The sequence below is a fragment of the Zosterops lateralis genome, assembly GCF_965231275.1.
Source record: "Zosterops lateralis genome assembly, chromosome: W".
Taxonomy (NCBI): domain Eukaryota; kingdom Metazoa; phylum Chordata; class Aves; order Passeriformes; family Zosteropidae; genus Zosterops; species Zosterops lateralis.
In genome coordinates, this window is record NC_139801.1 from 30,153,737 (window position 1) to 30,178,095 (window position 24,359).

The 24,359-nt window shown below is 43.2% G+C and overlaps 1 protein-coding gene and 1 long non-coding RNA gene across 2 annotated transcripts in view; one reads left to right on the forward strand and one right to left on the reverse strand.

Moving 5' to 3' along the window:
- LOC310922139 (transitional endoplasmic reticulum ATPase) overlaps window positions 1-6,158 on the reverse strand; it is a 41,501-nt gene extending 35,343 nt beyond the window's left edge. Inside the window, exons 1-2 of the mRNA XM_083882536.1 lie at window positions 5,993-6,158; window positions 1,463-1,574 (exon numbers count right to left, since the gene is read on the reverse strand). Of these exons, the coding sequence (XP_083738662.1) occupies window positions 1,463-1,574; window positions 5,993-6,009 (129 nt within the window). The 5' untranslated portion in view covers window positions 6,010-6,158. The remainder of the gene's footprint in view (window positions 1-1,462; window positions 1,575-5,992) is intronic.
- A 269-nt stretch (window positions 6,159-6,427) lies between these two features.
- LOC310922140 lies at window positions 6,428-11,273 on the forward strand. The gene is made up of 3 exons (XR_014592303.1): window positions 6,428-6,553; window positions 10,663-10,742; window positions 10,854-11,273. It is a non-coding gene; the product is annotated as an uncharacterized lncRNA (long non-coding RNA).
- The last annotated feature ends 13,086 nt before the right edge of the window (window positions 11,274-24,359 follow it).

Consider the following 24,359-nt stretch of genomic DNA (forward strand, 5'->3'; position numbering starts at 1 on the left):
AGTAAAGCCTTTAACACTGTCTCCCATGGCATTCTCCTGCAGAATGCTGCAGCCCACAGCTTGGACAGGTGCGCTCTTTGCTGGGTTAAGAAGTGGCTGGATGGCATGGCCCAGAGTGTGGTGGTGAATGGTGCTGCATCCAGTTGGTGGCCAGTCACCAGTGGTGTCCCTCGGGATCAGTGTTGGGCCAGTCCTGTTTAATATCTTTATTGATAATCTGGATGGGGAGATCAACTGCACCCTCAGTAAGTTCTCAGATGACACTAACTTGGGTGGGAGTGTTGATCTGCTGGAGGGTAGGAAGGCTCTGCAGAGGGATCTGGGAAGGCTGGATTGATGGGTCAAGGCCAACAGTAAGAGGTTCAATAAGGTGAAGTGCTGGGTCCTGCATTTGGGTCACAACAACCCCATGCAGCATTACAGGCTTGGAGAAGAGTGGCTGGAAAGTGGCCCAGTGGAAAAGGACCTGGGAGTGCTGGTCAACAGCAGCTGAACATGAGCCAGAGTGTAACGAGGTGGCCAAGAAGGCCAATGGCATCCTGGCTTGTATCAGAAATAGTGTGGCCAGCAGGACTAGGGAAGTGTTTGTCCCCCTGTACTTAGCACTGGTAAGGCCACACCTAGTACTGTGTCCAGTTTTGGGCCCCTCACAAGAAGGATGTTGAGATGCTGGAGCACATCCAGAGAAGGGCAACAAGGCTGGTGAAGGGTCTAGAGAGTCAGTGATATGAGGAGTGGCTGAGAGAGCTGGGGTTGTTTAGCCTGGAGGAGACTCAGGGGAGACATTATCACTCTCTACAACTACCTGAAAGGAGATTGTAGCCAGGTGAGCGTTGGCCTCTTTTCCCAGGCAACCAGTGACAGGGTAAGAGGAAATGGCCTCAAGCTGCACCAGGGGAGGTTCAGGTTGGACATCAGGAATAATTTCTTCACAGAAAGGGTTGTTAAGCATTGGAACAGACCGCCCAGGGAAATGGTGGAGTCACCATCCCTGGAAGTGTTTAAGAAACAACTGGACATGGCATTTAGTGATATGGTTTGGTTGACATGGTGGTGTTTCATCAAAGGTTGGACTCTGATCTTGGAGGTCTTTTCCAACCTTAATGATTCTATGAATTCAAGCATTTGAAGGAGAGTTGATTTCGGAGGATTACATCTTAGAAGCAATATACTAGCTAGAGCTACAAAGACACGGGTTTTCACTACACTAGTCAAGATCTAATCCTAAAGCCAGACTAAGGGCATGAGCTCAAGTGAATCCTAACAGTTAGAATCAGAATGTGTTTTATCATTTATTAATAATTATTATATATGATTATTTAACCCACCTCCCTCACTTGTAACTGCTGCAGCTTCTGACACAAATACTTAGATTCATGTTGCAAAATTATATTTCAAGTTAAAAGACAGCAACAGCTTGCAAATTGCCAGATGAAATGCTTTGCTTTTCTAGGTGACATACCTGGGACAGTGACACAACACTGTTGTCTTCATTGATGGCTTCATCAACAATTAGCCGATTAGGCCTGTTCTTCTGCTTCAGAATAGCAGTTGATAAGTCATCGGCTTTAGAGCTGGGAAAAAAACCAGAAGTTAACAAGTCCAAGTGATATTGCTCCCCCTTTCACACCCATCCCTGTTTTGTTCTCCATTTTCTACAGGTTTCTTTGTTGTCTTGTCTTTTAGAAACTATACTTGTTTGCAAGTGTCCTGCTGTCATCTGGGATAAGAGTTCATTTTCTTCTCAGTAGCTGGTACAGCGCTGTGTTTTGGATTCAGTATGAGAATAATGTTGATAACACAGATGTTTTGGTTGTTGCTGAGCAGTGCTTACCCTGAGTCAAGGGCTTTTCAGTGTCTCATGCTCTGCCAGTGAGGAGCTGCATAAAAGAAACCAGGAGGGAGCACAGCTGGGACAGTTGACCCGAACTGGCCAAAGGGATCTTCCACACCCTAGAATGTCATGCTCAGTACATAAACTGGGGGGAGGTACCAGGAAGAGGAGCCAATCTGGGTTTGGGAAGGAGGTCTGGCATCAGTCAATTTACAACTCAAATGGATACAAGCTATGAAGCTATCTATAAAAAGAAATGGTCAGTGAGATGCTGCTGACTCTAAGATGCTTTACCTAAAAGAATTAGTCAGACACTCATCTGAAATCACATATAACTGCTGCCACAGAAACAAAAGTTCGAGTCTATTTAGTGCCAAATCCCAGATAAATAGGGGAATTAAAGGACAATGCTGTAGCTCCCCTGACAGGAAGAGTTGTAAGAGTTTAGCCTGTCAAAGCCTATTAGTTAAACCTAGCAAGCCAGTAGAAATATTCAAGTGCTCATGAAAAATGGGGTTTACTCTCTTTTTTAAGATATAAGCACCTTTTCATAATACCTTCACAGGACTTACTACAGCTCTAGCCTACTCTGCCATAAGATATGTGACAGATAATTTGTTTGCCTTGACAAAATGGAGCACACCAAACAACAAGGAAATGGAAGAAAGGCAGATTAATTGATTTACTTCAAAATCTAATATAGCAAATAATTTATTTTACAAAAGAAATATGAACTTGAACCAACTGATTCCTAAGGAGCTCTTACAAGTTGTACATTAGCCAGCCACAATAGCAGCAGATTACTGTAACTTGCCTTTGTGGGCATCTGACTCTCAAAGCAGTCCAGATGTGCCAGTGATTAGGTCAAAACAAAAACTTAGCACAGTTTGGTTTGATTCTCACAAAAAAAAAAAAAAAAAAGAGTCTTCCTTTGTCCTAAGAAAACAGCAAGCACCAGCAAAGAGTAGGAAGCTTTGTGGACAATGGTGCTGGATGTACAATTTGGCTCCATTTTGCTGTTTTAGGGACAAAATAACCAGAAGAAATCAAACCTTGAGTGGAAGTGGCAGAGCAAGCAGCTACACAGCATAAACACAGACTGTACCAGCAGTGCATCATTTGACATGTTCACTGCATTTTTAAAAGCCACCTTTTCCCTCTCTTCATTAAAGAATGCAAGAAGTGAGAAATCAACATCCATCTCCTTCAATGACCATGTGAGATGTAGCAGATTCATTTTCTAAACCCAAAGAAGACATAAAAAAGGCTATTGGATACATCCAGAGAGGAGCTCATGAATTCATTCCATCTTAAACCTAAAACATGGTCCTAGTAAAGTCCTAAAAGGTCTGGGATTTCCAGGAAAACTGAGAGTGCAACAAGAAAACTGAAACCAATACATCATCAGGCCAAACAGGATCTTGTGGTTAAAACAGTGGATAAAAAACAACCACCTACTTGTAAGGACCTTGCCTCAACATTCTGGACACTGGAAATTAATTTAGCATGTTTATTTTAAAACTTGAGCTAAGGAACACCAAAAAAACAATTTAGCCTATTCAAAGTGTAAATGCAAATTATATCCTTCTGCACATGAAATGTGGATCGAAAGGCCTTTTGATAAGAAACCAGTGCCAGACTTTGGCTATATAAATCATCACTAAAACTGAGCAGCTGTCCCTCAGGATGCAGAAATTACTGTGCAGCCTAAAAATTGGTCTGGGATACAAGATAAAAATAAATGGAAGAGGAACTAGGCAGCAAGTGGAAGCTTTTGGACCAAAACTTCCAATAAATCAAAAGTTGTATTATACATATCTGGAAAAAAAAAAGTTCAGATACCTTCCAACACACTGCAGTGCTGAAGAGCACAGCAAGATGTCCACTTAGTTCTGCTGAATGTGAGAAAAAAAGTTTTAGTACAGAAGAACTGAATCTGCAGTTTCCTAAGAAGCAAAAACTGGATCAATGTTGTCAGTACATTGCTGCATTTAAAGCAATTGAAAAGCTCAGAGGCATTAAGAATGGAATAAAGCTCTCCAAGAAACACAGCATGTAAGCATTTAAATGCATGGAGTCAGCTTCAGTTATCTGACCCAACAGTTCTGCTGACAAAGAAACAAAAGTGTTAAGAAATTATGACAGCTACACAGGAAAGTGATGTTATTTCTCTTACAGACAAGAGTAAGGACTTTGACAGACAAGCACTACCCATCTTCCAATAGCAATTTAGAATATCATTATCACCATTTGCTATCATTGCACCTCTCCTGGGGGTTCATAAAATCATAGAATAGTTTGGGTTGGAAGGGATCTCAAAGATCATCTAGTTCCAGCCTTTGGCCCTGGAAGTGTTCAAGATCAGGCTCAATGGGGCATAGACCTGGTCTAGCAAGAGGTGTCCCTGCACATGGCAGAGGTTGGAACTACATGATTGTTAAGATCTCTTCCAACCCAAACCATTCTGTGATTCTACAATTAAATCGCTTCATCACTTTTTTTGTGTCAGAGCTCTCCTTGTTCAGCATGTGATAATGCCCAGAGGCTATGCATCATGGTAGACAGATAAAGAGTGAGATCAGAAAGTAATTACTGAATCTACTGAAAACAACTACCAACTTTCAGAGCTCCACATAAAGTAGAGAACTAACTTGCTCCTGCATGTCTATGTTAAACATACAATGAAAAGTCACCGACTCAAAATTATTCCAGCTTTAGTAATAAAAGTTAAAACAGTCATGCCTCCTGTATGCTGGTGTACCTTTTTATCAATACCCTCATTAACTCACTTCCTAGATAAAACCTGACAGTTTTTTTTACCATCCTGAACATCCTAATTAGTCTGAACTACTTTTTGGGTAAGTATTAAAAAAAATCCCTTGAAGTAAATGAGTGGAATATCTGATGACTGCAGCCACTTACTGGAACACCACATGACAATCAAGTAACGAGTTCATACCCATGCTCAAGATGCCAAATTCTCAAATACTGTTTCAGACAGGTATGCACACAAATCCAAGAATCTCTTCAGAAACACTCTATTAGGTCTTGCAATGCTACACTCTGTGCTAAAGCTCAATTTGGCAAGATGGCTGCCAACAGCATTGACCTGAAAATTGTAACTAAGAAGTAACTGTTTTCCAGTTGTACTGGAACTTTTTTGATTCCCGTGCGGTGAGAATAACTTTGCAAAAACATAAATTTCTTTTTAAAAACACTGCTCACCTAAGACTCAAAATACACCTTTGAGACCATCACTTCCATCACAAGCTCTACCACAGACCTTAAATTCTTGGCACACCTTGCTGGAAGTGACTTAATAAGACCAAGTGGGTCTAAATTGCAGAAGTTGGAAAAGAAAAGGAGAAGATAAACCAGACACTAAAGGGACTAAAAGAGCCTCTGGTGAAGCCAACAAGTTACTGGAAGTATTCTTGGATTTGGAAATTAGCTTTAGGTTTTATTTTTACTCCTCTCAAGGGACTGTGAAGTGACTTGCACAAGTGGGCTGGGAGCAGAGAGGCCAGTATTACTCAACTGACTTTTGAGGGGCACAAAATATGACCCTTAGCCTGGAACTGAAGACAGTGAGGCAAGACACTGGAGACAAAAATATAGCTGATTGCCTCAGCTGCCACAGGGGCCAGTCTGGTACAACAAATCTTCCTATTCCAATACCAAGTCTCTTCCAGCCCCAATCCGAGGGCCGCTGCGGACTTGCGGGGAGGAGACCAGGACATGCTTCTTCCCCCTCATGTCCCGGCCAGCCGCTCACCCTAGCGCCCCGGGCTCTGGAAAACAAAGCCTTCCCTGGCTAAGGCCTAGCCCAGGCGAGACGGCCCAGGCCAGGCCTCGCCCCTCATTACTCAACACTTCCCGAGGAGGCCCGGCAGGCGAGGGGCGGCGGCATCCAGGGCCCCGCTGCGCACAAGCTCCTGGCTGGGCAAACACGAAGAGCAGCCCATCCCCCTCCCGGCCCCACCCCCACTTCCTCAGAACCTGAATGACACAGCGGGATCGGGAGGATTGGGCCCGCCGTCGGGCCTAGCCTGGGTAGCGCCACGCGAAGGCGAGGTAAGGAGAGCTAGGCCGAGCCGGGCCCAGCGCCACCGCAGCCGGGCCTAGGCCGCGGCCTGCCGGCGGATGGCCCATACTTACTCGGATCCTGAGGCCATGTCGCTGAGAGGAAAAGAGGCGAGGCGGCCGGCAGCAGCTCCTCAAGACGGGTGACGGTAGGTGTCGGACAGACTCGCAGAAGCGATGGTACGTCAAGACGCTTCACGCTGTCTGAACCTCAGAACCGACTCATCGGAAGAAGAAACTCCGCCTCGCGCTGCCTCACCGGCGTAACAACAGCATGCGCTGACCAATCGGAAATTTCGTACGGCCACCATCTCAGCCAATCGGAAAGGTGGAAGCGAGGGGACGATGAAAAAAAAGAACGCACACTCTCCCTTCTCCGCTCCGTTCCTATCCTCCTTCCAATCATCACGAGCCAATAGCAACACCCGTCAGCCAATTGCAGCGCCTTCCTTGCTGTGGCTGTTCTACAGGGCAATACGGGTCGAGCAGCCAATGGCAAAAATCCACCAACGCGAAAATCCAGGCGGAAAGTCCCACTACGACAGCCATCCGAGCTACCCTCGCCTAGCAATTGGCTAGCACCCGAGGAAAGGGAAACGTGTGGGAAGGATTGCAGCCAAGCAGGAGGGGCGGGAGGTGAGTGCTCGGGGAGCAGCTCTAGTGCGGTTTGCGCGCCTGGGCTTAGTTGACTAGAACGCGCGCCTGAGTTCGGGCAGTGAGGCCGGTTTGGACCCGTAGAAGGTGATCTCTTTGCGACCTCGGCGAGGCTTTGCGGGGGACATGCCCCAGAGGCTTGATTTTCCCCCGAGTGAAAAGGCGTATGTAGGGACCCAGCCCTTCCTCTCCACCCAAAGGTACCTGTAGGACTCCTTTCCTCATTTTTTTAAATTTATTTTTAGATTTTTCTTTTCCCTGATTGATTTTTTAGGCAGGACTGGACTGCCCCACGAGGCCCCACTGCAGGACTCATGTTCCTAGCTGCTCGTACCAGCACAGACCCTGTTCCACCAGGGGTTTGAAACTCTAGTTCCTTTGAACCACATGAAACAGCCATCCCACAGCTCTTCCATCACCAGCCACCCCTCCACAACCACTTCTTGGTCTGTTTGGGCACTCACATCCTCACCTGGGTGGTATTTCCTTAGGGCTAGAAACACTGCTGCAGCAAAGTAGCATTGCATCTACAGCCCCAGCCCTGCTCATATCAGGAGGAATCAGACATGTACGATGCTTGTTCTCAAGCATCCAGTGCTGGTAGGCACTCCCTTGTTTTCTCCTAGATGATTATGAATAATTTAATTACCTGGTGGTCTCTTCCAAGGAGCCGACTAGTACTTAATCCCTGCCTCCTCTCTTCTGCCATCCTTTTTTTAAAGCCCAAGCAGTAAGATGAGACTGAAGAAGAGCAGCCGTGGGGCTCTCCCAGCCCAGAGGAGTCTCTCTGCTGAATTAAACCTCTCCCAGCAAGGTGTTTGTCGTGGTTTAGGAATGGTACTCCCCAATTTGGTGTCCCCATCTATACTGTCCCAAACCACAGGCTGCTCTCTCCCTCCCTCTTCCCCTCCTGCTTCCCACCGTCGGGATGGAGTTGAGAATTGGAGGCACAAAAGGTGAAGATCATGGGTTGAGATAAGAACTATTTACTGGAAACAGCAATGAAATAAGAAAACTGAACAGTAGCAACAACAATATTAATAACAAAAGGTATAAGAAAAGAAACAATTTACATGGAAAGTCCCCAACAATAAACAAATGCCAGACCATTCAGTCTGCCACTCAGTTTTCTCAACACGGAGTAACCCCTTCTCCGAAGCAAGAGTCCCTTTTCCCCACCCCGGCAATGATGTGAGGTAGTATAGAATAACCTCCCTTCCGACTACTGCAAAAGTTAACCCTGTCCTGGCCAGAACCAGAACAGCGTTGTTCCCTAGCATCTGGATTTTCAATCCCCTCTGTTCATCCCTCACTGTCCGAGATATTTTTTTCTGAAGGAATTGCAGGGCAAAGTCCCACTTAGGGCCCCTTCAGCATTCAGAGGCCACAGCAGCTCCTACCTCACACTTCTCTGTCATATTCTGTTTCCTCTTCCTCAACTCAGCCCTTGCCTTGCAGTTCCAAACTATTTCTTCCCTCTTGTGGGAGAGAAGGCTTGTCAAAAGCTTGGCTAATGCAGTTGCGGGACCTTCCTCATACAAAATTAGCTGCACCAAACACCAAGTGGGAGCAGGTGCCCCTTCGCCCTTGCTCACTGTCACACAAAGGGGCCCAGAGCCATGCAGTGTGGTTAGGACAGACCCCTTCCCCGCGGGGCTAGAGGGGAGACACGGGCACAGGTCTCAACACTGCCACCTTCCCTGGCTAGTGCAAGGTGATAGAAGTCAGACCTAGAGCTGCATGCTTCAGGCAAAACCACTTCTCTGGGCTCCAAACTACAGTGATCGAGTAAAGCACCAGTATACAAAGCACAGGTAGGACAGACAATTTGACAAACCCTTTGCATTATGAGATGATCTGGCTCTGACACCAGCTCCCTGGAGCAGGAAGCACAGAGCTGGCCCCACTCTATACAGCAGCACAGTAGATGCCAATTTCAAATGAATGAGGACATCTCTGCCCTTGAACTCCCATAAACCCAGGGCATAGCTCATAGGCTCACAACAGCTCTAGGCAGCATCAAGGCCATGACTGCAAATGTTCACTCTGGAAAAAGAACACAGTAAAATTTAAAATAAAGCCTCAGCTCTATTAGAAAAGGAGATCTAGTCTGTTTCACTCCTTTGGGAATCCAGCTTTATCCAAGAGTAATTTTGTGTCTTGGAGGCCTTAAAGGCTTCATGCCAACCTGGTGCCAGGAGACTTCAGCAGTTGGGGATGGAGAGCCTGACTGGGTTAGCTTGAAGGGTCCTGTCTTGTAGTCCCAAAATAATCCTGTATGCTTCTGGCAAGAGACTCACTGTGTGGGAAGGTTGTCTGTTTCAGACACTGTTGGGAGGAACGGTTTAAAAGCAGAATGGTGAGGAGGGTGGTAGATTTCCTCAAGGGACCTTGTAGCTGGGAATGCCAAGGCCTGGAGGATAACAGTGTGGGAACCCCCATATATTATGCCTACTGCTGTTTATCCTCCATCTGTTTTGAGAAGTAGAATCTCTGTGTAGAGATAAAGTAGGTCATTGAAGAGACTTGGAGGCCCTCTCATGGACATGCTTGAGCTCCCTGTTTTGGGAGAGAGAAGATCAAAGCTCAGAGATCATAAAAAGCACAGAAATCACAGCATGCTGGTAAAATACGTGTGTGGGCCCTTGATAAATGGTTGCAAACAGCAGCCACACTGCCTACTAGCATGGACTGAGCCTGAAGGTGCTGTGTTCCTGCTTGAGTGTCTCTGCCCAGGTGTTGCTTCAGGATCCTCCGGATAGCGAGGTAATGAGATAAATTTACTTTTTGCATTTCAGCCATGTTTTTGTGGTTATTCTGGCTGCCTGCCTGTGTCAACTCACACAGACATGAAACCAGGTACAAAGGGAAAGGCCTGAAAGAGAGGGAGTATCAAAGCATTAAGAAGTTTACCCCGCCCCCAGCTTCTGCCCTCCCATTTGCCATCACAGAACCGGGCTTTGGCTTGGTGTCAACCCTTTTGTGCCCTGAGGAGTCCTGCTAAGCTACAGCCCATGGTCTCTCAGAGCAGACACAAGGGGGAAGCTCTTCATACACACTGGAGCTGTGGGTGCAGGCTAGCAATTGATGAGCTAAACTGTTCACAGTTTGAAACACAGGTGTCCTGGTTTTGTCTGGGATAAGAATTCATTTTCTTCTCAGTAGCTGGTACAGTGCTGTGTTTTGGATTCAATATGAAAATAATGTGGATATTGATCTAATACTGATATCCAACTATGACGGACAAAGACTCTCTAACAGTTTAAAGTTAGAAAGTGTATGTTTATTACGACGCAGGGCAGCGTGCGGGGATAGCTCCCAAATACACACATGCAATTCACAGATGATCACAGGGTCTTTTTATGTTACAGGAGTATTGAATACCCAAAACACAAATGCATATTCATAACTCTGGTACATCCCATTCCCCGCTTTGTATGTTAATTAGCCAAAAAGCTATTAAGCATGTGTAGTTTGTTCTTTGAAATGGGTCAGTGGTCTTTTTTGGGGGGTGGGGTCCCAAAATGATGAAGTAAGATGGGTCTTCTTCACTTTGACTTTTGAACCTTTTAGTGTTGCATGAGAACTGAATCCTGTTTTTCCAGGACTGTTTGATTTATGATTGTATTGTATTCTTGGAGTCTATTGATTAGTCAGAATACATAAACAGGCCTCATGATTTATCAGTTCCTGAAATCCGGCTTCTGTTAATAGAAGGAAGTTTATCTCTCTTACCTCAGCAATATCTAGTTTAACTAAAGTCCTTAATTCTTAAAAATTAATGTCTCAGGAGGATGTCAGTTCTGTTGTCTAGCAGATCTGGGTCTCCCTTCCTCATGAGAGTCCCCAAGAAGACACCTACTGGTTTCAGGTTCAGGATCCCCATGTCACTCCTGGCTCACTTTAGTTAGGGTGACTAAGGCGAGGAATCCTGACTAGAGCTTTGATGTCGTTTGATGTCCCTTCTGGTTAGAAGTGTTACTTCAGCTCTTTACCTGCACAGGGGGTTGTGGCTCATTGTTTTTCGGGGTCTCCACTAGATGAATTCCTTCTCCCCTAAGTCCCATGGGAATCTGACATTTGCATACTAGGTGATGTCATCCTCCTCCTCATGGTCTCAGATGGTTCACTGTCTTGGAGGAGAGCGGAGCAGTGGGGGCCATACCTGACGGTAAGGGAATTTACACAACAACTCATTCAACCAACAACTCATTATCCTCATTAACTTATAACTTTGGAACTTTGTATCAACTTTCTAACAATTTATTCTCTACACCCACAGCTGTTACTGCTGATGGGACCTTTGCAGCCTCAGGAAATGGTATTTCACAACCCCAAACTGCCGACTGGACCGCTGCCCCTGGGAGAGCCCCTGTCGGGTGGCATGGAGTGGACAGCTCGGCAGCACTGACTCTATTTTTTGGAAAAAAAAATTATTTCAGGTTTTGGCTTTGTCCCTGTCCCCTGTTGGTTGTTCTTTGGGGAAGAAGGGAGTTCTGGAACCATGGAGGCTGTTTGTGTGTTGTTTTTCCTTTGTTTTTTCTTTCAGTCATGTGGTCTGGAGAAGGGGGCTTCTCCACCATATTGTTTTCTTTGTTCTGGAGAAGGGCAGGACTCACCACTTTTGTATCTAGTGGTTATTGCTATTATCTTGGTTGTTGCTGTTTTTCTTTTTAGTAAACTGTTATTTTTTTCAATTATATTTCCTCGCATTCGTCTCTCCTTATTGGTGAAAGGGGAGTGGTTAAAACTAAGGGACGGTAACTCATTGTGGAGTCTGCCCTGTATAATTGTCTTAAAGTATACAGTGGGGCAGCACAGCAGAAGTTTTTGAGAAAGTGAAGAAAATAATTCAAATAATTCTGAAAGCTGGTTTTGCCATAAAACAATGTAAGGTAAAGGAACCTGCCCAGGAGATACACCTTTTAGGAATAAAATGGCAAGTTGGATGTCATCAGATCCCAATAGACATTAAGAAGATAACAGCAATGTCTCCACCATCTAACAAGAAAGAAACACAAGCTTTTTAGGTGTTGTGGGATTTTGGAGAATGCACATTCCAAATTACAGGCTGATTATCAGCCCTCTCTATCAAGTGATCCAGAAGAAGAATGATTTCCAATAGGGCCCTGAGCCAGGACAAGGCTTTGAAAAAATCAAACAGGAAATAAGTTCATGCTGTAGCCCTTGGGCCAGTCCAGACAGGGTGAGATGTAAAAAAATATGCTTTATACTTGTCAGGAAAATTAATCCACAGACACCAGAGGTCTATGTCCAAAAAGGAGGCAGAGGACTCCTGTTACTTTATTCGAATAAAGGGAGAGGCCATGGGGCATTCCCCTGAGGTCTCTCAAAATTTTGGAGGACACAGCCTCCTTTTTATCCTAATTTCCTGACCGCATGTCCTTCTCTCTTTCCCCATTGGCTGAGGTACTTGAGAGGTACAGACTTCCTGAAATGCCTAATGCCTAAGAGCCCCTTATAATGTATAACCTCTCCCTTTTTATTTTCCTTGTGTCAATCAGTGGAATTCTTATGGAATTTATGGTTCTTCCCATTGTTTCTTTCATCTCTCAGTATTCAATTTTATTTACCGGCAGACCCAGAATTTGTTTGTAAAGACAAGTCCCTCATTCCTTTCAATCCCTCCTGTTTGTTTGTGGTTTTTTTTTTTGGTTTAATAATTGTCTTTACAAACCTTAGTTATCATTGACTTAACTTTCTGTTCCTGGTGTTGGGGGTTAGGTTTGCTTCTTTTTTACTTCAAAGAAATTTTTTCCCCATAAGTTACCAAGGAGACTAAGTGCTGGATACTTTAAGAGTACTTGACCAAAACAAAGAGATGGCCAAAGCTCGGTTGGGGAGGTTTTTTCTTTATCTGTTATAACTCCAGGATGGAGGGAGTAACTGCCTTCTCTGATAACAAGCCAGCTCTTAAAAACCAGGTGGGGTATTGTTTCTTATCTCTGCTCAGTCTTCCACTGCTTCCCAAGCCAGTTGTTAAAACCAAATGGAATAGTGTCTCTGTTCACTCTTCCACTACCCCCATGGGAATATCTTCTGTTAATGGACCATTAAAGCTCACCAATGGCATGACACCTCATCATCCTATTGTGAGATGCTCTACCCAAGAAGAAGAAGCCAAACCATTTCCACCTAGATAAAAAGGAGCCACAAGTGTCATCAGACACTCCGGTGTTCCCACGGGACTCCCAAAGGAAGACTGGACCCACTTCGGAACCCCTGGCTCCACAGGACCATCTCTGCTTCCAACAGGACCACATCTGCCATTCCAGGAGGGCTGACTTTGGACTGTTTCCAATGCCCTGACTAACAGGGCGTCAGGTTGTATTTCTGACTTTGTCAGGGTTTTCTGAGAATCCTTATTTGTTTGTTTGCTTATTCTTTTGTACTACAACATTTGTATTTTTTTAAATATCCCTAGTAAAGAACTGCTATACCTATTCCCAAAATCTTTGCCTGACAGCCTTTTAATTGCAAATTTATAATAATTTGAAAAGGGGAAGAGGAGGGCTTACATTCCAAGGGAGACTCCAATCTTCCTTGGCAGATACCTGTCTATTCAAACCAAGACACCTGGGTCTTTTTTAGTTTTGCAATTATTTGCAGTGACATAATTTTCTGTCCTTTTGTAGCCATTTCTGGATCAGTAGGCATGGCTACTACCTGCATCCCTTTGATCACATGTCAAATAAGTTGCACAAAGCAAGGGATTATGCATGGTAAAAATATGAGAGTTGCTACAGCACATAAGAGGAAAAAAAGCATTTGTCTAACCCATATTCCACCAGGTAACCACAAAAACATGTTCCATTCCCATCCTTTCTATGTTTGGACAGGTACATGAGCTAAATTTCTTATTCCCTTTGTTATTTGTGTCACCACTTTTTCATTGTTATCTATTTGCAAACAGCAGTTTGAGTAATTTAATTTGCCACACACTCCCCATTCTTCTGCTAATAGATAATGTAATACCATCTGATATTGAAATATTGCATTTCTCATCTGAGGGGATTGGTCAGCAAGGTGGTCAAGAGCTGTAGCTCTCTGGTTGGTTATTATTTCAAAGACAGCTTGTAACCTAATTATCTGATTTAAATTATAAATGGGTTCTCTGGCATCTGATATTAATTAATTAGGATTCTGTGTTGCTGGTCCATAGTGTACGATTCGCTCAGGTGGCTATTCATCTTTTCTCCAGTTTTGAGTGCTCCCTCCAGCCAGAAATGCATGAATTGCCTGGGTTTTTTTTTTCTAATTAAATCATCATATACCTTGATTCCTAACTGATTTCCCTGAATTTGTAGTAGCAAAACAAACAACAGTCTAATATATCCTACATAACATATCCCTGACCAGTTTGGAGGTAACCTGTGATAGGCATGTTGGCCACCCATGGCCTGTCATCAGATCATCCTGGCCTTCTTCAGATCCAACAATTGCTAAGGTTAAAGGTTTTTGCTGCTTCTCCTAAGACTGAAAAATTATTCTTTCACTTTTGGCCCACACCTAACTGACAATATAATGGTAAGTTATTAAGAAAAACATTCTAATGGTGTAATCTAATTTCCTCATCTAATTCTCACCTTGTCTTCCACACCACCTGTGGCGAGTGAAGGCACAGAAACAACTTAACATAAAGAAAACAATGACAGCAAGGATTAGCCCCCCAGTGACTGGAGATCCGAAAGGAGGGATACCCATAGAGACTATTTCAGCACAGTCTGTGGGTAGGCACATGAAGCTTCCAACAACGTCAGTTGCTGTGATTCCCCCCGTCACCCCAGCAATAGAAACAGGTTCTGCCCCCACATGTCCTGATGGCATTAGTGTACACTGCGCACCAGTATCAACTAAAGCTTCACATTTTTATGGCTCTGATGTGCCAGGCCATCAGATCCACACTGTCCAAAAGACCCAGTATTCCTGTGCCTGTTCCTGGCTAGAGGCAGGGCCCCTCTAGCACTGGTTATCATTTCCTTCCTGGGCATACATAGTAGAGGTTCCTTCAAGGGGATCCAATAGATCATCCTCACTTCTGTAATACCTGGTGACTCGGTCATGGGAGGCTGAGACTACCTTCATTTTAGTGGAACTCCCTCGATTAGTGTTTCCCTCCTTGAGCTGACACACCCGTGCTGCCAGGACAGAAGTGGTTTTCCCATCCCACTTCCCCATGGTTGTGCAGGAAGGACCACAGCTCAGCCCATGGGGTGTACCCTGTCTCTCTAGCTGGGGGACATTGAGCTCTGACTCTGAGGCCTGTAACTCACACCGGTGCCACATGGGAACTGTTCCTCCTCGTCTCCTCCCTTACCTCCCTTATCTCCTCTTTGAGTTACTTAACCACAGCAGAGACATGAGCCTGCATCGGGCCATTGATCATACTTTCATAATTTCTGAGCTTGTTGGCAACAGAACCCACTGTCTCTCACTTGGTATTGGCATTAATTGTTGCAATGAAGGTGGTGTATTCAGATGGCCCTAGAGTTGCCAGATTCCACAACATTTGCCCTGTGCACCTGACTTTGTCGGGGTCATTATCATGCTGTCCACCCCTCCCAAAGAGTACCTCCAATACTGCCACTTCTCTCAGCTGTTGGATCTCTTCTTCAAGTGTCTTCTGGTGCATTTTATGACGATACTCCTGCATTCTGTCTCTGTGGTCAAACCTCTCCCTTACACTCATTAAAAGCCGCTCCCAAAGGGAAAGGGGGCCTGGCTCCCTTACGAATATCTGATTCACACCTGAGTCCTGGGTCAAGGGTCCCAAATTCCTTGCCTCACCACTATCCAGTTGCACACCTGTACCCATAAGGTCCCAGACCTGAAGTGACCAGGCTGTATAAGCCTCAAGTCCCTGATGTGCAATATCTTTTTGCACATTACAGAGACTTTCAGACGTCAGGGACTCAGTGATGATCTCAACCTCTGGCTCCTCTGCGGGTTGTGAGGGCCCTCCTTTCTTATCCTTATTACCTGGGTGCTCTGATTTCATCTTATACATCTTCATTTCCACAGGGGCGACTGCTGCTGGCAGTGACTGCCCTTGCAATTCAGCTGGAACCTGGATGATTGTAACCTCTGTGGGTTCCACTGCTGCACCATCAGACTCCCTTTTCAGGGCAGGGGGAGGGTTTCCCACCATTTGCGGAAGTGTATCCCTTCAGCATCTGGCCCATCTTGCGTATCTCCTTCACCAGAACTCCCACCCAATCCGGGTGGGTCGTTTCTGAGGCAGGCTGTGGGGCAGGGTCAGGCTCTGGGGCAACATCCCTATTCTGTGGGATAGGTATCAGGGTGGTTATCCAGGTCAATCTCCCCTTATCTCTGAGTGCTAAACAAAACAGGCATATCAGCAACACCAGCCACTGTATGATATCATTAGCATTCAGGGAAGATTTGAACACTTCAAAAACTAGTGGGGTAGACCCAAAGAGCTGGGTGAATGGTTGAGAAAAAATTTCCCCCAGTGTCATTTCCTCACAATAGGTACCTGTTGGGAAAGATGAATCAGGGAAACCTTATAAATATGATTGCTTGGCAAAAGATTCTGAAAATGTGAAACCTGTAGTCAAGAGGTACCATTCTTAAAATAACCCCAAAAACATACACTTAGTCTGTGATAGCCATGTATCCATGTGCCTGCCTTCCAGAGGAAGTTAAAAATCCATAAATTCTTCACCTTACTAACCCATAAATCAAACTGGATGACAGCCACAGTAGCCTTAGTTATAGGGCCCATGTTTAGATAAGGACCTGCAAATGGCAGAAATAGAGCCTCGACCATGTGCCACCTGAACCAGGGTTAGTTAGATCACATGGTGTTACCTAACGAGGTGTCTATATCCAGTACACAAGAAATTAGGTCACTCGAGAACTGTTATTCCTTTTTTTCTCTCAAGTTTTTTTGTGGGTTGGAACTTTTACAGAAACAGCTGTCTGGGGAAACTTGTTTTTATGTAGTTTTTTTTTTTTTTTTAGTAGTAGTTTTTTTAGTTGTTTATGGGTTGTGGAATTTAGGTATTTAGGGTGTTATTTTTTAAAGATAAGTAACTTTAAGGTAAAGGATTTTTTATTTCAAGGAACAGAGTTTTTTTTTTTTTTTACTTTTTTTACTGGTGAGGGAGCTTTTTATTTTTTTTTTTGTTTAGCCATTTTATGGGATTACAAGAATTATAGATTTTAATGTAATACAGTTTATTATATATACTTTTGTTTAAAAATTTACAAATCATTTCTTTAAATGCATATTTTTTATGATTTAAAGGATAATTTACTTATGGATTTTATTTTTATAGCTTAAACAAGAAAGTTTAGCCAGTAGGCAACTTTTTTTAAAATTAATTTTTAATTTTTTTTTTTATTTGACTGTTATGTTAAGGTTTTTTTTATATTTAATTACTTGGTTTGGGTTTTTTTTGTTTGTTTGTTTTTTTTGTTCTTATTAAATTTTATCTTAGTTTGTTTGCCGTAATCGGGCAGAAATATTAATTAATGTAGTGGATTTATGTGGTGGTTTTATGTTTGTTGAATTTTGTTTGCTAACTGGGAGATAGGATTTTGGGAGAAAAATGTGAAAAAGGCTCAACTCAAAAGTAAAAAGATAGTTTATTAACATACAGTAAGAAAAAAAGAGGAAAAGAAAATGAAACTTTTAAAGCTTTTTTCTTTTTTTTCACAAGTGTTTACTTTCTTACAAACAGCATAGAGACAAAACTTGTGATATTTAGTCAGTTTTAGTATTTAAATATAGTTTTTTATTAATTTTTCAGGAGAGGAGTCTCTTGTTTATTATGGAATTTTCCCACTGACAATTTAGAAAACTTTTCTTGTGGGTTGGAACTCTCACAGAAACAACTGCCCAGGGAAACTTGGATAATTTACTTATAGAATTTATTTTTATAGCTTAAACAAGAAAGTTTATCCAGCAGGCAACTCTTTTATCTTTTTCTTAATTAATTTTTTTTTCACTCTTTTTATTTGACTGTTATGTTAAGGGTTTTTTTATGCTTAATTACTTTGTTCTCCCTCTGGGAAGAACTAGTGCTCTGGAAGTTCCATCTGCTGGTAAGAAAGAGTTAAAGCTTGCTCAGGCCTGCAGTGATTACATGATCTCTGCTGGGCGTCAGCCAGGATTTTCATAAGCTGTGGGAATGGGGAGAAAACTTAAGCAGGCAGATTTCAAAGCAGCCCAGCTGATGAAAGTTTTTTTGCCCCCACCCCTTGGTTTCATTTAGAGTGGGCCCAGCTTGGAGCGGCTGCAGGCTGCAGGCTCCCCGCCCCTGCTGGGGGAAAGGGTCCAGGCCCCCGGCCAGGCCTTGGGAAAGCTCCCCCCCCCATAGGGGGAGCGGCAGGGTGTTTTACAGCTGCTAAAAAATGATCCGGGCCGGGATGGAGGCACATCATCCCCTCCCCTGGCCTGGGAGTCACTGGGCCAGGCAGGCGGGCCTCTTGTGAAGGCTCGGGCCTGGGCAGGCCGGACCATCCCAGCCCCCTCCAAAGGAGAGAGAGCCGGGACTGCCTTACCTCCTGTGAGGGCAGAAGGAAGAGAGAGATCCCAGGCTTCCTTCTAGCTTTTAAGGCTGTGTGACCCAGAGGTGTATCTTTGTATGCAATTGCCTATTTTAGTTGTCAGTTTAAAGGAAATCACCAATTGCTCCTTACTATCTGTGCTAAACTAACACAGTCTGGAAACATAGATCTCATAAATTCTTCTCTTGAGGTTCTGGTTATCTTCATCTGGATAAGATACTTGATAACAGAAGTTCAATACCTTTGGTCAGCAGTCTTTATGCAGGAATGCAGAGTGATTTCCCTTACCTTCTGGTTTGGTCAGTTAAGATATTACAAAGAGAAAAAAAACCCAGTCCTTTTACTTTTAACACTATGTTACAATCAGAAAATATACATTCATCACTTTTCTAAACTCTATTAATAAAAGATAATACAGTATAATCTTCCCACATTATACATATAGTATTTATTTTAATATTTGTGAAAAGCCAACTATATAATATGCATTTATAACAGCATGAAATGTAACAGTACATTAGTTTGAGAGCTGGTAGAGGGCTTTTTTTTTGTATTTTATTCATGTCCTATTTGCAGCCCATGGCTACTCCTCCTGGTTTAGGAAGGGGGATTCAATCATTTCTCATGTAACATTTGCTTGGTTTTGTTAAGTTTCTTTAATTCACTTGTTAGTGAATCCAAAAAAATTAGCCAAATTGTAGTTATTTAAAAGCCTTCCGAGGCAGAACTGGGAAGGTTAGTACATATTTGTATGACTTCAAATATGTATAAATTCTTATACCAACTCTCAGTATAAAATTGGTTGAGACAAATTGTGCATCCATAAGACCTTTAACCACACCATTTTTCTGTAAAAAGACAAAACAAGTTAGACAAAAATCAAACTCGAGAATATATAGGATCCTTTGACTAATATTTTGTGGAAAATGAGGTTCACTTTCTTAGTAAAATTTATAAGTTTAATAAAAATAATAATAAAAAACCAATTAGGAAACAGAAAAGCAAAAGAATCTTGACTGGGAGTGACTTGGCATTTTGCCAAGTGCACCCCTTACCCTTTCAGAACACTGGTTTAAAAGGATCAGTATGTTACATATTCAATAGACCTTAATGCATTATTCAAACATTCCTCTTCCTTCAGATGCCCTCCTAGTTTCCGCCTCCCCCAACCTGCCCCATGTTACTAATTTAGAATTTTATTATTCCTCTTGGTCATCTCATGTCCCATTTTCTGATAACAGAAGATCAATAAATTCCTTCTTGGAGCTTTGGTTCACTGCTATCTTCATCTGGATAATTCAGGAATGCAGGAGGATCCCCTCTGTCTTCCGGTTTGGCCACTTTAGATGTTACAGAAACAGTTTTTTACTTTGAACACTATGTTACAACCCAAAAAATATACACATTCATCACATCACCATTTCTAAACCCTGTTAAAAAGAAACTAGAAAAACTTTCCCACATTATACATATAGCATTCATTTCAGTATTTGTGAAAAGCCAACTTTATAATATACATTTATACCATTTGATCTCCCACCAAGTCACTTGCAATAAAAACACAAATTACAAACATTAACAAACTGACAAAATGTGGCACTTGAAATTTCATTTGTTTTCACACAATTCCATCTCATGTGTGGGTAAGTTCCTATAAAAGAAAAGTGAAACTTTGGACTACTAGACCAATTATTAAAAAGAAGTAAAAACCTCTTGTGGCTAACACAAAGTGGCAGAGTCCACGTGAAGAAATGGTTATCACATTTAGGTGTGATTTTGCTGCTTGCAGTTTGTCTGCTCTCAAATGTTTTCCTTATCTCCAATGCAGGGATGTTTATCATTCCTAGAAAAGAGAAAAGAAACAAACTTTCCCAGCAAAATATGCCTGAGTGAAATAAGTTGTTAATTGCATTAACTTATTCAGGTGGAGTTTTCGCTTTTATTCTATGAAGTGATTGTTGCACCACTTTTGTTTTTTCCCACAGGTCTTCAGTGGAGTGTCCTCCAATTGATTGTTCAGTGGAGGGAGTGAGACTGCTTTTAAAACGTTTTGCAAGAGTTGTGCAGTCTGTGAAACAGACATCTCCTTTTCGTCCTGGAGCAGTTTGCCTTATCAGTTTCCTCCTTTTGTTCCAGAGATTTTCCTTTTGGACATGATCAGGGTTGAGCGGCAAGCAATGCCACTGCCTAAAGCCAATCACATTTTTTTAGTAACTGTTATGAATAAAAGGGCGGAGATAATATTAATCTCCTTAAAATGCCTTTATTAATCAGCTCTTATAATGGTTGCTCGAGGGGTTTTTGGCAGCCTGTGCGCCGTGGAGGAGGAGGGTCCTTTCAGCTGTGCTGCATGAAGTTCAACAGAGCTGGAGAACTCGTCCCTCGCGGGGAGTAATCCCAGAGTTCTGAATTGCTTTTGTTTTCTTCGGGGGTCTCACTTCTGGTTTGGCACTCTTAAGTCACAGCCAATCACAGAAACTGGAAAAATCAGTTCTCTCGATACTTTAGGGTCTACACGGCCCAGCATTGGTTCCTGTGTGTTTTAATTTTACTTAGTTTTATTTTTATAAGGGATTTCTGGTGTTAAAAGAGTCCTGAGATGCACCTGGGGTTTTTGATTTGCATGCGGGGTCGGCCTGGGCTTGTGAGGTGGAGGTGGAACGTGGCGGGCATGGGTTCCCCCGTGCCGGGCTCGGGCCGGGCGGAGCCAGCTACGCTGCGCTGGGAAGCCTGAGGCAGAATCTCGACGGCGGTGGCTGCGGGCAGGCGAGGTCTCTGCGGTGGGCAGCGCTGGGCCCGGGCTGGGACGCGCGGGGAGCCAGCGACTCGGCGGGGACCGTGGAGAGCCAGCCCCGCAGCGGCGGGAGTCGGGGCCGGGGCGGGCTTCGGAATCTCCCGTGCCGGGCTCGGGGGGAGCGGCCGGTTTTTTTTTTTTCTCTCGGCCCCGGCGGCGGCAGCGGGTGGGGGCCGCGGCTGCCGAGCTTCTTTGAAGGGAACCGGCTCTCGCTTTTGAGGTTTGTTTTTAAGGTGGTCTGGGGGTTGCCACGGAGGTGGCTTTTTACTGTTACATTACAAGATAAACATTCCAAATTTCATTTTTATCAATCCCTCATCTTTTCTTTTGATCAGGTTTTTTTAACCTGCATCAACTTATTTATGGTAATTTTATATATATATATATATTTTTTTTTTTTTTTGGAGGATTTAAACTTTACTTGTCTAAGTTTGGACCTTGCTCATATCAATCACAGATTGGTTTTGTTTTGTCTTTTTTTTTTTTTTTGTTTAATTTTTGGGGCTTTTTTTGAGGTGCTTTTGGTGATGAAAGGAGTTCGAATTTGGGCCACATCTTTGACTACTAGGGACTTTTTGTAGTTAATTTTTTTATCCAATTAATAAACAAATTTTTACTGAGGAGTTTGCCTAGCTAAAACCATTCTCTTATAGAGCACTCTCCAATCAGGCCTTGCTCAAAGGTGGCAATATTTCTTATGACTAATTGGTTTTCTCTCTTTCTGACAGGTTGAGAGTTTAAAGTCAGCAAAGCAAGTGTGGTTTGTGTTGGTACAAACTTTTCATCGAGGACCTCAAGCTCTTCCCATCACTGATGGGAGAATGTCCCCCTGAACCAGCTCCTCTTATGGGTCTACTCATTACCCAGACTATCATTAGTCTTTCCAAGAGTCCAGTATGAACCTTTTCCTTTAGGTCTCACCTGGGCTTGCCTCTTGGTTTCAGGAGCTTTCCTGGTTCAGTTTTTAGAGTTGTTTTTTTTCTCTTGCACTTTTTACACTTGGCTGTTAACTTTTAGGTAGCTTTCTTGGGGTATGCTCTATGAGAGATTTTTAAATTTTTGTAGTAATTTTTTCAATAATTTATACTAATTTAAAACAACAAACAATCCCACAACTTTTGTGATTGATATGTGCTCTCAGTAACAACATTACAACAATGACAACAACAAACTTTTAACAACAATATCACAACCACCAATACAAACAGTAAAAAGAACCTTTTGTATATAATACTTGAATTATGCAGTTTTTGGGTTTTCTTTGAAGGTTATTTTTGAAGAGTTTGAATATGAAACAACAGTCCACTGGGGATGATGTTATTGGTAGGTCTGGGCTGGACAGGCTGTTTGGAGGTGGTACTGCTGGTCTTTTCACTCTGGTCTTTAGCAGCACCTGGAAAGGACTTATATTTTGGGGTTAATGGAGTAAGGGGAGACGTTTGGGGATTTTTGGATTTTGGTTTTTCTTTCTTGGTAACCTCTTGGGTTAGGGGGTTAACAAGAATGGAAGTATAAACATCATTTTATAAGGGGAAGCTTTTATGTTAAATTGGGGCCAGGTTTTAATTTACAGAAGAGCAAGAGGCAAACAAACAGCTGAGCCAATTTAGCTGTGTTTCCTCTATTAATTTGGTTTTTACAATTTTGAAAGTCATACATTTTATGACTTTTCAAGTTTCATCATCTTCTTTTTTTAATATACTTTCTAATGTATCTTTTTCTCTCTTGATTGCCTCATCAAATGATATCTTTTGGCAATCCCTTTTTAGGTGCCCTATTCCTTCACAATAGAAACACTTGCGAGTTTCTCCTTGTCTTTTAGGGGTCACCCAAGGTAACAGATTATTTTTTTGCCCTCTGACTGGCTTCCTATCCTCTCGGTGGGGTGAACTTTGGTTAGATACACTTTCTCTAGCCACAGCTACCATGATTTTTCCCTTTGTTATGGTTTTTTCTTCTTCCCTTCTTAAATAGACTTTTAAGGCTTTTCTTAACAAGTCATTTATTCCTCTATCTTGCCAGTCTTCTATTTTTTCTAATTTTCTTCTAATATCTGGCCAGGACTTGGTAACAAACTGTGTTTTAAGTAACACCTGGCCTTCAGGACTTTCTGGGTCAATATTAGAATATACTCGGAAATTTTGCTTAATTCTGCTCAGCCAAGTGGCTGGGGTCTCATCCTTTCCTTGCATACTATCAAATGCAAGTTTTGAGTTATTGCTTCTGGGGACTGACTCTTTAATTCCTTTGATTATCAAATTTCGATAATCATCCATATTCCTCCTGTCTTCTTCCCTATTTGGATTCCACTTTGGATCACTTACTGGCAGTTTATGTTCACCTGGGGGCCCTATTTTATTCTCCCTTTCCCAAATCCGTATCCCTGCTGTTCGAATCATCCTTATCTCCTCGGGGCTAAATAAAATTCTGAATATAGAATTTATTTCCACCCACGTGAAAGTGTTGGGACCCAGGAACTGATCTACCTGTTCAGCCACCCCCACTGGATCTTCTACTAAGTTTCTTAGTTCCTTTTTGAAGTTCCTGACCTCTGAGGCTGTCAGAGGGGCATTTACAAATCCCACCCCTCCAGCAACTCCGCCTATTGGAACTTCTCTCAAAGGAAAAAGCTTAGCTTTAGATCTGGTGTTATAAGAATGTCCCTCTGGATTATTTTCAGGGGGACACTCTATGCTTGGGGTGGGCAAATTCGGTTCCCAGTTTGCAGGTGGGGCTGGAACCATGGATGGCAAGGGAGAAAGAACATAGCTACTGTTAGGGGAAACTAGGGGTATTTCTGTTGTATAGAAGGGGTTAGTACTGGATGGGGGGAGACTCACCGGAGGGCTGGTTAGGGAGGGGACAAGGGTATTGGTAGGTCTGGTTTGAAGATTAGAGGGAGGAATAGGGGAATTAGTTTGAGGGATTTGAGGGTGGGTTGGGGCTGAAGGTAGGGGGGAAACAGGGGTTACAGTTTGGGGAAGTCGGAAGGGGTTTCCAGGGGGAACCTGGGGCATATCTGGATATGCGGGAGGGGGAGGTAAGAAACTAAGTGGATCCCAGATGGGGCCATTCTCTTCTTTATCACTCTTTTCTTTTTTCCCCTGTAACTTCCAAATCCTTATGTTCTCTCTGTTTCTGCTCTGTTCTTCCCAACAAGCAGCATACTGCACTTGTTCTGATTTTCTGTCACCTTGGGCTCTCAGATGCTGATTTAACTGAGCACACATCCAAGGGTCTGTTGTTCCGTGCCATGGCCATTCTCCAGGTAAACCCAGAGTAGGCCATACCTCTATACAATAATGGATCATCTTGATCTTATCTAAATTTCTAGTACTCTCCTCCCTGTCCCACTGTTCTAACATTTTTCCTAGTGGGCTCCCTGGAGGGATGTGTGGTATTTCTCTTTCTGTGTTTCAGCCTCTCTAGGCCTACTTA